The sequence below is a fragment of the Astyanax mexicanus genome, chromosome 16 (assembly GCF_023375975.1).
Source record: "Astyanax mexicanus isolate ESR-SI-001 chromosome 16, AstMex3_surface, whole genome shotgun sequence".
In the NCBI taxonomy this organism is placed as follows: Eukaryota; Metazoa; Chordata; class Actinopteri; order Characiformes; family Acestrorhamphidae; genus Astyanax; species Astyanax mexicanus.
In genome coordinates, this window is record NC_064423.1 from 41848941 (window position 1) to 41864163 (window position 15223).

The 15223-nt window shown below is 40.1% G+C and overlaps 2 protein-coding genes across 3 annotated transcripts in view; one reads left to right on the forward strand and one right to left on the reverse strand.

The window, feature by feature from the left end:
- Window positions 1-1730: 1730 nt before the first annotated feature.
- On the forward strand, window positions 1731-8302 carry slc7a6os (solute carrier family 7 member 6 opposite strand). Its single transcript, XM_049465399.1, has 5 exons — window positions 1731-2100; window positions 3306-3626; window positions 3993-4199; window positions 5002-5137; window positions 7753-8302. Exons 1-5 carry the CDS (start codon window positions 1891-1893, stop codon window positions 7869-7871), a joined length of 993 nt encoding a protein of 330 aa, XP_049321356.1. The 5' UTR covers window positions 1731-1890; the 3' UTR covers window positions 7872-8302.
- Window positions 8303-9559: 1257 nt separating this feature from the next.
- slc7a6 (solute carrier family 7 member 6) overlaps window positions 9560-15223 on the reverse strand; it is a 33641-nt gene continuing 27977 nt past the window's right edge. For both annotated transcript variants that reach the window (XM_022667398.2, XM_049465397.1), the window contains exons 9-10: window positions 14357-14540; window positions 9560-13106 (exon numbers count right to left, since the gene is read on the reverse strand). In XM_022667398.2, the coding sequence (XP_022523119.2) occupies window positions 13039-13106; window positions 14357-14540 (252 nt within the window). In that variant the 3' untranslated portion in view covers window positions 9560-13038. The remainder of the gene's footprint in view (window positions 13107-14356; window positions 14541-15223) is intronic.

Below are 15223 nucleotides of genomic sequence, written 5' to 3' on the forward strand. Positions count from 1 at the left end.
ACGAATAACGGCTTGTATTTTGTATTTTTATTTGGTTATCCAAACAAAAATTGGAAATTTAAAAAACGGACCAGGAGCCGAATTTGATTTTGATTTTGAACTTGACCCATTTGTGTGCCCCGGAAGTTACTGATTTGTTTATTCTTGGTGGGTTTCACCTGAAAGATCCTGCCGATTTTTTCTGTTGTCATATCGTCTTCTTTCACTGCAACGCGTTTAGTTCCTCTGAACAAGATAAAACTCTCCATCCTCAACTCCATCCAAAGCCTACAGCAATACAGACTGTGTAGATAACACTGCAGTGAACTCCCGCGCAACAGAAACCCACCAAGAATAAACAAATCAGTAACTTCCGGGGCACACAAATGGGTCAAGTTCAAAATCAAAATCAAATTCGGCTCCTGGTCCGTTTTTTAAATTTCCAATTTTTGTTTGGATAACCAAATAAAAATACAAAATACAAGCCGTTATTCGTTTTTTGGTATTATATTCAAAAACGAAAAACGAAAAAACGAATTGGTTTTTTAATTTTCCGATTTTGATTCTCAATTGAATATCAAATGAACGAATGATACACGGATTGTCACCCCCCGCTTTGAAGCAGAGGTTTTTTAGGGAGGCACTCACTCACCAAAAGGCTGCTTTGATCTAATAGCCTTTTTGTAGCAAATTAGCCCCGTACCAGTCGAATTGATGACCGTTAGTTAGGGTCATGCAGTAAAACAAAATACTTCAAGCCTGAGCTACATCTCATATGTTATATGTTAATGTGGGTTAATTTGTCATATAATAGAGTCTGTGTTAGTCACATGCCTGATCAAACAATGTTTTACTATATATGTAAAGAATATACTGTGATTATTGGTTAATCTTCTATATAATACAAGGTTTCACACAATAATTATGTAATTATAGATACTAAGATAAGTAATCATTATTGAAAGATATTTGTCAATACACTCAAGGTAAAATAAACAGTTACTCTTTACTAGTTAGTTAGCAAGCTAGCTACAATAGTTAGCTAGTTAGTAGCTAGCGACATTAGTTAACTAGTTATTTAGTTAGTTAGCAAGCTAGCTACAATAGTAAACAAGTCAGTTAGTTAGCTACATTAGTTACTTAGTTAGTTAGCCAGCTAAGTTACATTAGTTAACTTGTTAGCTAGGTGTTACTCTTTTTATTTACAACTGACTAGACTAATTTATCAACACTAATTACCTACATCAGTTAACTAGTTAGTTAGATAGCCAGCTACATTAGTTAATTTGTTGATAATTAAATATACATACATACAGGTGTTAGCATCACCAGTTGCTGTTGGCATCGCCACCTAACTCTTAGCATCACCGGTTAGCCGTTATCATCGCCAGATATCTGTTAGCATCACCAGTTAGCTGTTTAAAGATATTCAAAAGGGGAATTAGAAACAGTATAAGACTTATTGCCTACATTATTACCACAAATAAAAAAATACACATATTTCCTTACTTTATGTGCTATTCTTAGGTGCAATAGTGCAAAAGTATTTGTGCTTCAGTGCTTCACACCTCTGTTAAATATAAACATATATTACATTTGAATACTTTTAGCACTTTTTTTAAATTTAGAAAAGTTTTAGAGTACTTTTACTCAAGTCTGGGTCTCTAGTATTTTATATGAATGTGTGAGTGTGATATAATAAAGAGCTCCGTACCAGTGGGAGGCGCTGAGATGCAGAGCTCGTGCAGGGATGAGATAAATAAATAAATATAGAGATAAATAGATGAAAGGGTGAGGGACAGACAGAGGCACGCGCTTGTGTGTTGTTGTTGATGTGGATGCTCCTGATTCAGCCCGTTCTCCGTGTTAATCTCTGCGGGTAAAAACTCGGCGCTGTGAGCCGCTCTCAGCATGGACCCCAGCACCACTATTCTCCGGGTGAAGAGGAAGCGGGGGACCGACCCCGCGGACGCGCTGCTGCTGGCCTGCAAGCGCATCCGGCCGGAGCCGAACTCAGCGCAGCCCGCGGCCGCAGAGCCGGGCCCGGAGCCCGCCACCACCGCCGCCGAGCCCCGCATAGAGAACTCCGTCTTTAAGCTGGTGGCCACGGTCTCCTCACAGGTACCCGCTACTGATAAACCCGCGGGTTATTTAGCTACAGCTTTAGCTAACGTTACATTAATATTAATGGAGTTTATCAGGTTAGCTTAGCTTAGCCTCGTTTTCACGTGTGTTTTTAGCGCGCGGCTGCGCACTGCTCATTAGCTAACTGTAGCGTTAGCTAACTGGCTAACTACAGGTAACTAGGTAACATGGCTAATTATAGCTAACTAGGTAACATAGCTAATTGTAATTAACTAGCTACTATAGATAACTATAGCTAATTAGCTTTTATAGGTAACTATAGCTTTATCTAATAAGCTAACTATAGCTAACTAGCCACTCTAGATAACTATAGTGTTAGCTATCTAGGTAACATAGCTAACTATAGCTAACTAGCTAATATAGATAACACTAGCGTTAGCTAACTAGGTAACATAGCTAACTATATCTAACTATAGCGCTAGCTAAATACCTAACGTGGGTTTTGTAGCTAAGCTGAACTAATGTTGTTGTTTATGGTAACATTTTAGTTAGTTAGACGAATAATAAAACCTTTAACATACAGAACTGAAATTAGCTATTAACTAACTAACATATTCTAGGGGTGGGCGATATGACCCTAAACTGATATCACAATGTTTCATGGTGCTTTATATCTCTTGGGGATATGACAAAACCCTGAATAAAATATATATATACAGGTGCTGGTCAACGAATTAGAATAATTTGAAAAACTAAAGCTAAGATGCTGTAGTTGTGCTTAGCACTGCAGATGTTACAGTTAAAAAATATCTGGATACATGTGAATGGCTCTTTGGGGACTTAATATAATTTGGACAGCTTGAATTTACATAAAGCTTATTAAAAGACATTTGTCCACTATTTTAATTATATTTAATCTTGTAAACAGGTTTCAGACACTAAATCTTCTCAAAACTGTGGTAAAACTGTGTCTCGTCATCACACAGAATAAGGTGGAGACTGTCGATACTGTAAGACAACTTCATATCATTTCCTATTCAATACTAAAATTTCATTTTAATTTTGTTGCAGTAGTGTATTCTTGAAATACAGGTGCTGGTCAACGAATTAGAATAATTTCAAAAGGCCTAGGGACTCCCACTCCTTAATTGTATGTATATTTGCAATATATAATTTCATATAGAATCCACAGAAATGTTGTTAGCAAGTCTTAAGATCCTGATCGATCTCTCTTTATGAAGGATGCTCCAGTCCAGCCTCACGTCCGCGAGGCTCTGTCCCGCCCCCGGCTGGCCCACGCCCTGCGCCCCTCTCAGGGCAGCTCCCAGAGGATCATCGGAGATCTCCGCAGTGTCAAATGGAGCACCAGGCGAGAGGAGCGCTACCGGATCCTCTCCAGCCACCGGACTGGGCTCCCGGCAGAACCGCCGGCGCCGAGAGAGACAGAGGCCCAGGAGACAGGCACTCCGACAGAGCCTGATCCACGCTTATCTCTGGGAGACATGCAGGTGTTCGACATCGTTCAGGAGGAGGAGGAGGAGGATGAGAAAGTCCCGGGAAAGGTGAGAATTAATCTACAGTTACAGTAGATACAGAATCACCAGCACTGTAATCTGTTGTACCCGTACTGCTCTGTAATTAATCTACAGTTACAGTAGATACAGAATCACCAGCACCGTAATCTGTTGTACCCGTACTGCTCTGTAATTAATCTACAGTTACAGTAGATACAGAATCACCAGCACTGTAATCTGTTGTACCCGTACTGCTCTGTAATTAATCTACAGTTACAGTAGATTGTGTTTTTGGTTTTTCTCATCATTTTATAAATGTGATGTAGATGTTGCTGAATGCTGGTGTTTCTATTGGCAATGCTGCTCACCCATATTTATCATTCACCTGCTAATCAGTTCTTCTCCTTTCTCCAGAACGTAAAGTCCGACACAGAGACGATTCTGTGTAATTCAGTGAAGATGATCCGGCAGAAGTTGGCCGTGTCGACGGATGGACTCGGGACTGAACATCGTGAGAAGGAGGACGACTACGTCTATGACCTGTACTACCAGGAGACGGCCACGCCGGGCTGGATCCAGGACATCCTGTCCGTCAGACCCTACAGCGAGGAGGGAGAGCTAGTGAGTGGGGCTGTAGGAAATATTGATATTGATATCGCATCCTATTGCAATGTTTTGTTATCCAAAACTTTAATTGATTGAATAAGAAGTAAACTTTTCTTTTACCCAGATGTTATAAATATGATAGTGATTTTATAGTATGAGAGTTTTTCAAAAATGTTTCAAACAATTACAATATCACATTGCTTACGGTATAGCAATATACTCAGTATTTGCCCATAACCTCGGCTCAGCTGGTGAGTGGATAGTAGCTTAATGCTGAATTTGAGAAGTTGGTTGCTTTATATACAAATTTTAGAGAGAGGTTGTATAATTACATACATTTTAATTTATTAATTATTATAGCAAGAACTACTAAAAAAATGACCAAGAAATGACGGTTGGTCAATCTAAAAAGAAGAATTACAGTTCTTTCACCCTTTTAAAACATGTATTAAATATAATGGTGAAATGGGCACTCATCAGGACTGCCCTAAGAATAGAAGATCGAGAGTTTCCTCTGTTATACAGGATGAGTTTATCAGAGTTTCCAGCCTCAGAAACCACAAGTTAACAAACAGCTCCCCAGATAAGAGCATCTGAATACTTTACAGAGTATTTTAGTTTGTTTAACACTGTTTTTAAGTTACTACATGATTCATTATGCGTTCCTTCATAATCTGATAGATCACTTCACTATTCATTTACTATGTAGGAAAACATAACATAGTAAAAACATTGAATGAGAAGATGTGTCCAAACCTTTTGACTGGTACTGTTTGTGTGTTGTGTAAAGGTAGTTAAAGTAAAATTACGTCTGCAGGTGCCGGAGGAAGTGGCGTGGGAGGAGGAGGTGTATGAAGACGAGGATGATGAGAATGAAGAGCGTAACTGGAGGAATGACTATCCGGATGAGGAGGACAGTGAAGACGGCAGTGATGCTGAAGAGCGCTATGGAGGTGAGTTTTTACCTGCGTTTGTTTCGTATTTACTGTTTAACCAATATTAGCACATAGGCTATTTAATCAAGAACATTAGATTCTTTGTACACATTAAAAATGCATTTATACTTGGGTAAAGCTGATGAGGGATGTTTTTAAATTGAAGTCACATGCTGTGGTTTAAAATAGAAGTCCCTGCACCTACAAGATTAATATTACAGGATCATTAATGGCAAGTAAATTCTAAAAAAAAAAAAGTCAGATTTTTTGAAGCTGTGGAGTTACAGCTGCTAATGCTAATTTGTTTGCTAAACGTGACTGAAATATAAATGTACTATTGAAGAATGAGATGGATCCTGTTTAACTACTCTAGCAGGCTCTATGAACACTGAGTGAGAGAAAAAAAATACAATTACTCCTTATGTATGAATTCTATCAGTCAGGTATTAAGGAGCAGTAAAGACACTCCACTGAAGTACAGAGTTATACAGGAGTTTCAGTTTAGTTCTCCAGCACCCAGACTGGAGCAGCATTAGCATTAGCCGCTAAACATGCTCGTTAATGCCCTGTACAGAGGGGAGTATTATGGGCCTGTAGCCTGCTGCTAATCCTGGCTAGCACTGCTGGAGAGGTTAGCTGCTAATGCTAATTCTTCAGCTTTAGTGCTGGAGAAATTCGGTAATCTAATCTTACTGTAAATAAACGGAAGCGCTTTACTCACCCGAATAAACAGTTTTCAGAAGAAAAATCTGTGTAGATTAACATCCAGCACTCTTACCTCCCACTACCACCCAGCGGAGAGATCTGCTGAATTAGAAGTTCCTTATGCACCTTGTTGTGCAAAAAAATACGATAATTGTTGATTGACTAATTTAGATATTGTGATACTGAATCTGAATACTAAAATACACAGAAACATCATCCTCGCCTATAGCACAGTTGAACCTGGGTGGGTGCTACAGAGGCAGAAATTACCTTACAAATAAATAAATGTTTATAGGCGACGAGTGGTCCAGCGGTCTAAAGCGCTGCCACTATGAGCGGTAGAGGTGTGCCAAAAAATCGATTCACATAAGAATCTTGATTCTCATTTACTACGATTCAGAATCGATTTAAAATGTCCCAAAATCGATTCTGAGGGGCGGGTTTTAGACTGATTTTGGGCTGGGTATTTTTGTTGGACCTGGCAACCCTGGGGATAGCGCTTGTCCCTTTGGAGATCTTCCAGACACACACAGAGCGTAGGTGTTTGAGAATCACCGGTAAGATGGCAGAACAAGCACTATATTACCTTAGATTAACGTGTAGTTTCAATGTTTTATGGCAGAATGCTTCATAACAAGCATAAAAAAGATCGCTAGTAGTTAGTTTCAGTAACTGTTAGCTAGCTAACTAGCTAACTTTCCAGTTCCACCTTAAATAACGCTACAGGTGGCAGCGGGCTGCAGCATTTAAGGCGGAACGGAAAAATAACAATAAGCTAATCAGAGCTCATTTCAGCTCCTCATCACAGAGGAATTAAGGAATGGACAATATGAATTAATTTCTCCACCTCCTGCCCCCTTTCTGAAGAAATACAACCACCTTAAATTAACTAGTTAATCAGCAGCTGCTCCTGAACTTTAGCGCTCCACTGCTATCATCACATCAGCCCAGCAGCGTCACCTACACACCACCGCTAGTAGCCTGGTAATAAAGCAGTGTTATTTATTTATGTATTTATTGTTCATTAACGTCATTGTGATATCCCAGTGATTCCTCTGTCACTGAGGACCCACATTCCTGCACATTTTATTGTTTTTGTAACACATTACTTGCTCCAGGACCAGTGTATATTATGGAGGGTTTTTTTTCAATACGATTCATAAGCCAGAAGCAGAAATATTTATAATTCAAATCGTTTTGAATCAAAAATCGATTTTGAATCGAATCGTGGCCCCCAAAATCGGAATCGAATCGAATCGTGAGATAGTAATCGATTCCCACCCCTAATGAGCGGGAGGTTGCCAGTTCGAACCCCCGCTCATGCAGCTTTGCCATCAAGCTGCCGGCGCTCAGAGGGAGCACAATTGGCCCTGCTCCCTCCGGGTGGGTAGATGGCGCTCTCTCCCCACATCACTCCTAGGGTGATGTGGATCAGCACAAGGCTGCGTCTGTGAGCTGATGTATCAGAACCGAGTCGCTGCGCTTTCCTCCGAGCGTTAGCGCTGTGATGCTGCTCGGTAATGCTACAGCATCAGCAGCAGCTTGAAAAGAAGTGGTGGCTGACTTCACATGTATCAGAGGAAGCATGTGCTAGTCTTCACCCTCCTGGTGTGTTGTAGCATCACTAGTGATAGGGGGGAGTCCTAATGAGTGGGTTGGGTAATTGGCTGTGTAAATTGGGGAGAAAATGGGGGGAAAAATTAGAAATAAAATCATAAAAAAAAGGTTTATAAAAGTTTAGGCAGGACAGATTTAAATGAATCACATTACAGGCAACTGTGTATGCATGTGTTTAATAACAAAGAACCAACTAATCCATTATTAAATTAGTATATTTAATTAGGCAACTATTTTAAGAATCGATTTTAATCGATTAGTTTCTGCAGCTCTAGTTTTCAGTGTTAACTGAGAGCTGTGTGTCTCTGCAGGCTGCTGGAGTGAGGAGCACTCCTACAGTCGGAGGAGCTGGGAGCGCTACCAGCAGGAGGTGATGAAGGAGGTGGAGGATGATGAAGACGAGGATGGAGAAGACTATGGTTCTGACTGAAACACTGTGTGTGTGGGTGGGGGTGTGTGTTCGGTTGCGTTCAGTGTGTGAGGGACTGTTTTTACTCACATGAAGGTGTGTGTGTGGTAGTTCTGCAGATATTAGTGTGGGGTGCTGTGTGTGTGGTGTGTGTTAGTCAGATGAATGATTTACTCTGTGATGTTGTTGAGTTGTTTGATGGTGCATGGTAGAGTGAACAGGCTGGTATGTTAGCAGTTGAGTTTGTGTAAGTGTGAAATGATCTGTGTTGTTGCGTGTGTGTTTGTAAGTGTGTGTGGGGTGGGTGTGTGTGTGTTTGTAAGTGTGTGTGTGTGTGTGTGTTGGGTGGGTGGGTGTGTGTTTGATTGAATCGACATTCCTTGTTTCCAAAGGGTGACTATCTGTAAATATGTAGATGTGTATAAAACAAAAAATAAAGATTTCAAAATGAATACTTTAGTCCTGAAACTTTCTTTCTTTAAAATTGGTTATTACTATGGGATTAATAGGGGTGTACAAAAACACTGTTCAATATTCCAATATTAATCTAAAACTCACTAAATTAAGATTACCGTGTTTTTCGCACTATAAAACACACCAGATTATAAACTGCATTATGCGACACTAGTAAGGAACAAGGGTGTCGCCATGTTTCCCTTCTAATTCAGCAGGTCTGCGTGGTGAGACCTGTAAAGCTAAGCTAAGTAAACAAAACAGATTTCTCTCCTGACAAACCATTTATCTGGGTGAGTAAAGCACTTCCGTTTATTTACAGTAATCTTAGATTTCTGCTAAGGCTGGGTGCAGCAGCGTTAGCATTAGCAGCTAACTGCTAGTGCTAGTAAATCCCGTCCGATAGCACTACACTGAGGAACCCTGAGTGTTCCAGTGACCCAGGGTGATATTAGGTAGCGGTTCATCCTAAGCAGCTTGTTTTAACACAGTGAACACACAGAGTACAGTTTGATATACTCCCCTATGAACGGCATAAAAATGCTAGTACTCCTGCAAAGAAACTCCTGTATAACTCTGTACTTCAGTGGAGTGTCTTTACTGCTCCTTAATACCTAAATGGTAGAATTCATACATAAGGAGCACTATATATATTTATGGGGGAAATTAAAAGATTTTAAGTGAGCCTTATCTTCTGAAAAATATGATTATAAGCACTTGGTTTACCTGAACATATTTTTCCCAGAATAAGTAGTATTTTGATTTAAGCTTTCACTGTGGACCTCTACCTCACTCTGCCTTACCCTTTCTTGCACTAAATCACTACCCTCACATTACCTCACTCTCTAACCGTTTACCTGGCTCTACCTTACTCCTTACTTAAGTTGTTGTTTACCACACGTTAGCGTTGAACAAGCTAGTTAGTTTATGCTTGAGAGCGATAGAAGCACAAAACTCAGTTCTGCTGACTTGCCACAGAGAGTAGGTACAGATCCCTCACTCAGACGAAGTCTGCTGGCTAATACTTCAGTGTACTGAAGTTCTGAACCAGCAGACTGATCTAGTGAGTTGGGTTCTGGTGGGGGTTGACGGGTGAGGGGTGGAGCCAGGGTGGTTCTTTGCAAGTTTACTTATGATGTCACAATAAGGGAGGAGCCAAATGGTTTATGGAACAGATGGATTTTTTTGGTGCTTGGATTGTTTTATAGAGGCAGTTGTGACCAAAGTGGAAATACAAAAGCATTACGGACATGTACTGATTCAGAAATGTTTTATTGATGTTCTGTATAATAATAATAATAAATTAAATAACACCTATGTGCCTCTTCAGACGCACTTCACAAAAGTGCCGCAGAGTTTAGAAGCAGAGTTTAGACCCTGCCACCTCGACCACAGTGAACATGAGCTTCCATGCTTTGGTCCAGCAGATGGCAGGATGCTCCTTTTGCAGTTTGTGTAAAAATGATCTCAATCAGAAACATGCTGATACATATTTCATCACATTCAAACTCAACAACTCAAAACAACTGTCCTGAAATATGGAAGAAGACGTCAGAACAGACACGACCGCCTCAAAACATCACATATGCCTCTGACTAACGGAATTACGCTGCATATCTGAACATCTGAGATCCAGAGAAGAGGAAGATTCCTGAATGTGCTGTTTTTTTTTTTTTTTGGTACTTTTGCCCAGAAAACAAAAACAAAAAACGTGTGTAGGTGTTCTATAAACATCAGCGTGAAAATAACGTAGAGGTAGAGCTGAAGACCCTTTAACTTAAACTTTAACTAACTACCCACACCCCCCCAGTGGCAAGATTATTATATAAAACATCATCATACCAAATCCCAGAACGCACCAGAACATTATGACCACCTGCTTGTTTGTTTCTGCACTTCTTCACCGTTCATCTTATCAGCTCCACTGATCATAAGAGCCTGTTAAGCAGCTGTAATAATAATAATAATAATAATAATAATAATAGTAAACACAGTACAGGCCAAAAGTTTGGACACCTTCCCTTTTTCAATGCGTTTTCTTTATTTTTATGACTATTTACATTGTAGATTCTCTCTAAAGGTATCAAAACTATGAATGAGCACATGTGGAGTTTTATGTACTTAATAAAAAATGAGCTGAACCTCCACAGTCACCGGACCTGAACCCAATCCAGATGGTTTGGGGTGAGCTGGAGCACAGAGTGAAGAAGACAAAGGAGCAACAAGTGCTAATAAACACCTCTGGGAACTCCTTCCTTCCTTCAAGACTGTTGGAAAACTTTTCATTTCAGGTGGCCACCTCTTGAAGCTCATTGAGAGAATGATGCCAAGAGTGTGTAAAGCAGTAATCAGAGCAAAGGGGGGCTATTTTGAAGAAACTAGAATAAATATGTTTTATTTCACCTTTTTTTGTTAAATACATAAAACTCCACATGTGTTCATTCATAGTTTTGATGCTTCAGTGAGAATCTACAATGTAAATAGTCATGATAATAAAGAAAACACACTGAAAAAGAGAAGGTGTGTCCAAACTTTTGGCCTGTACTGTATGTATATGTATGTATATGTATATGTATATATATATATATATATATATATATATATATATTCTCCGCACTGCCGTGATTATCATGGTGGTGGTGTATGAGGTGTTAGTGAGTGTTCAGCTGGTACAATAAGTGGATCAAAAACAGCAGTGCTGCTGGAGTTTTTTAACACCTCAGTGTCGATGCTGCACTGAAAATAGTTCTCCAACAATGCACTATGGGCGGCTTCCCGTTGCCAGTGTCCCGTTTATTTGCTGTCCCCCACTTTATTAGACACTGGGTATCCCGTGGGCCATCAGAGTCCCTTGTGCACCAACGATGTCCTGTGTGCCCTGTTCTGATTGCTAGCAGTGTCCCGTGAGTAATGTCCTGTGGGCCAGCAGCGTCCCGTGGGTCAGCAGCGTCCCGTGGGTCAGCAGCGTCCCCTGGATGGCGATCTGTGCACCAGTGATGTCCCATGCTTCAACAGTGTCCAATGGGTGGCATTCCGATTGCTAGCAGTGTCCCGTGGGTAATGTCCTGTGGGCCAGTGGTGTTCCATGCGCTAGCAGCATCCTATTGGTCCTGTTCCGTGGGCCAGCACTGTCCCTTGGGCAACATTCTGTGGGCCAGCAACGTCCCATATGCCAGTGGAGTCCTGCGGGCCAGCAGTGTCCCATGGGCGGTGTCCCAATTGCCAGCAGTGTCCCTTGGGCAACGTCCTGTGGGCCAGCAGTGTCCCATACGCCAGTGGTGTCCCATGGGCGGCATTCCAATTCCCAGCAATGTCCTGTGGGCCACCAGCGTCCCATATGCCAGCGGTGTCCCGTGGGCCAGAGGTATCCTGTGGGCAATGTCTTGTAGGCCAGTGGCGTTCCCAATTGCCAGCAGTGTCCCATGGATAATGTCCTGTGGCCAACAGTGTTCCATACGCCAGCGGTGTCCCGTGGGCAACGTCTTGTGGGCTAGCAGCATCCCGTGCACCAGCGGCTTCCAATGCGCCAGCGACGCCCCGATTGACAGCAGTGTCCCGTGGGCACCATCTTTTGGGCCAGCAGTGTCCTGTACCCTGTACTGATGAAGGACTACAGGATGATAATGACAGTAAACTGTGCAGCAACACATTCAGATCTTCTGTCTCTGACTTTACTTTATCTACAAGGTGAGATAATAAACAGTGTTTAAAAACTCCAGCTGTACCAGCTCAACACACACTAACACCTCATACACCACCACCATGCTAATCACTGCAGTGCTGAGAATAACCACCAACCACCTAAATAATAATAATAATAATATTAATAAAGAGCTGCTCTGTGGTGGTTTTTGAAGAACAGGGTGAAATGAGTAGAGTATAGAAACAAACAAAGAGGTGGTCATAATGTTATGATATGCATAACTGTGTATAAAAACAAATTACCAGTGTTAATATGAGAGTGAACGGTTGTGCAAACAAGAATTCCCTTCTTAGTTTCTCTACGATTTGTGATATAATGAAATGTATATAATAGATCATTTAGAGGAGGCTTGTGGTTTAAGGCTTTTGGTCGTTATTTCCTTCGTCCAGAGGATTATTTCTTTTTTTCTTCAACAAATGCTCCAATGCTTTAAGGTTTAACAGATATTCTATATATTCTACATACTCTAAAAATGCAAAGATGCATAAAATAAAATAACTTTGTTAATAAATAAAAAATAAAATAAACACTAAACTGATTTTAAACTCACTTTCTATGTCTAAAAAAATCTAAAAATTCATTGTAATCTAAATTAACTCATTTAAAAATAAAGATAATGCTACAGTGGATGCGACGGGAAGACAAACGAAGTCCCGCGTCACGGATCTGTCCGGATTTATCCGTGTTTGTCCGTATTTCACCACCGCGGCGCTCGTGTCCCTGAGAGGTGGATTAACAGGGTTATAAATGAGTTTCAGTCATCGAAACAAACACTTTCCTCATCTTGCAGCTCTGTTTAGATTTCTCTGTTCAGTTTTTCTTTTTAAAAGGTCACGTGACTGATCATGTGACTGATCACATGATCACTGAGGTCCTTCTCCTCCATGTGAAAGCGTTGTTATTAATAATGCAGGATAAATTCCAGCACATTCGCATCACTGCCTCCCCTTCCCCCGACCTCTAACACAGGACAGCAGCAGGACACAGCGGGACCGGACCCCCAGTTCTGGTTCAGGACGTTGAGTAAGGGTCTTATTCCTCCAGATCCATCTCAGTGAGAACACAGAAACAAGTGAACTGAGTGAAGCGGGTCAGAGAACCTGCAGAAACAACAGAAATACACATTAAAAAGTTAATTAAATAAAAAACAGCTGATTTATGTGAGCATTGGCAACATTATTTGACAATTTACACAGATTTTCACATCAGATAGCGAAGTTAAAGAACCATTATGTATGACGCAGTGGGAAAAATAAATATTTTATATGCTGCTGATTAACAATGTAGAAATTTGTAATTTTTGATGTATTTTTTTTATCCTACTTTTCTCCACATTTTAGCTATGCCGATAATCCCATCTACACTTTTTAGCTGTATACCCCCGCATATAATACCCTTATCACTCTATAAGGGTAAAGACTACCACATGCCTCCTCTGACACATGTTCTTTTGATAGACGGAGACCAGAAGGAATACAAGACATAGACTGAGCTGCTAATTTCTGCTGAACAGGTAGCCAAGCACTGAGCTTCAGGTATGGTAATCTTAACTTAGCTATTAAGCTAATTTATCCCAACTAAAAGCTAGCATGGATAGGCCTGATCGTAATCATAGCTATTTTTTGCACTATAAGGCACCGAAAATCTTCCCCAAAATCATCAGAGCTCCTTATAATCCAGTATTAAGGAGCAGGAAAGACACTCCACTGAAGTACATATACAGGAGATTCAGTTCAGTTTAGAGATTTCAGCATTAGCATTAGCCGCTAACTGTGCTAAGCGCTACTTAGCTCTTTCACTGTTCAGAGGTGGGTATATCTGACTGTAGTCTGCATGTTAACCATGTTAAAACAAGCTACGTGGGATGAACCGCTAGCTAATATCACCCTGCCTTACTAAAAACAGTCAGGGTTCCTCGGTGTAGCGATGTCGGGTGGCATTTACTAGCGCTAAGCAATGCTAACTGTGGCTAATGCTGCTGCACCTAGCCTTAGTGGAAATCTGGAAATCTAAGCTTACTGTAAATTAATTAAAGCGCTTTAAATCACCCAAATAAACAGTTTTCATGAGAGAAATCTCTGTAGATTAACATCCAGCACTCGTTTTACAGTTTTGTTTACTTGGCTTAACTTTACTTCACTTAACTTTACCGACCCCTCCCACCACCACCACTACCCAGCGGTGAGATCTGCTGAATTAGAAGGAAAACATGGTGACACCCCTGTCCTGTTCCTTACTACTGTCGCATAATGCACCTTATAATCCAGTGCGTCTAATAATACGAAAAATACAGTATTTAATTGAATCCCTCAGCTTGTCCAGAAATGCATGTGTAAGTCAGTGAACTCACGCAGCAGTTTGCTGATGATTGGAGGGCGCTTGGACTCGGGGAGGTGGATGCCCAGGAAGTAGACGGGCACCCCCGACAGGGCGATGGCGATGCCGATGAGGGAGTTGAGCGTGTCGCTGTAGAGCGGTACTGCCACCAGGAACACCGTGCACAAGCAGAAGATCACCGGGTACACCAGAGACAACTGCAAACACACACAGATAGAGAGTAAGAATGGGTTAATTTATTTTTTCTTTTACTTATTTTATTTCGTAATTTTAGTTATTTTACCATTTTATTTCTACTGTTTTCTTTCTTTATAATTTAAATGTTATTTTAAGATACTTCATTTTTTAGGTTTTATTATTTTTATATTTTTATAAATATAAATATATGATTTATCTCTTTATTTAACAGCTTTACATTTTAGCCTGTCCTGTTGTACTTGTATTCTGAATTATTTTATTCCTTCTTTATTTAATCCTAATTGTTTGTTTGTTTGTTTTCCTAATACTTTTGCAATTAAATTTTTATATTTCTGTTTACAAAGTTCCTTATTTTAGTTTAACCTCATTAAATACTTACTATTTAAATTTTATTTTTCAGTCCCTTTTTTCTTTTACCTTTTACTTATTTTATTTTGCATAAATAAGTAATTATTTTTAGATTTTAGCCTGCTCTTTTATACTTTTATTCTGAATTACTTTATTATTAAATCTTACTTGTTTGTTTTTCTAATGCTTTTGCAATTAAAAATGTATTGTTCTGTTTATGAAGTTCCTTATTTTAGTTTAACCTGCTTAAATACTTATCATTTTAATTTTATTTTATTTTTCAGTCCCTTTATTTCTAAATGCACAGCTGCATTGAAAATTATGGTTACTTTCA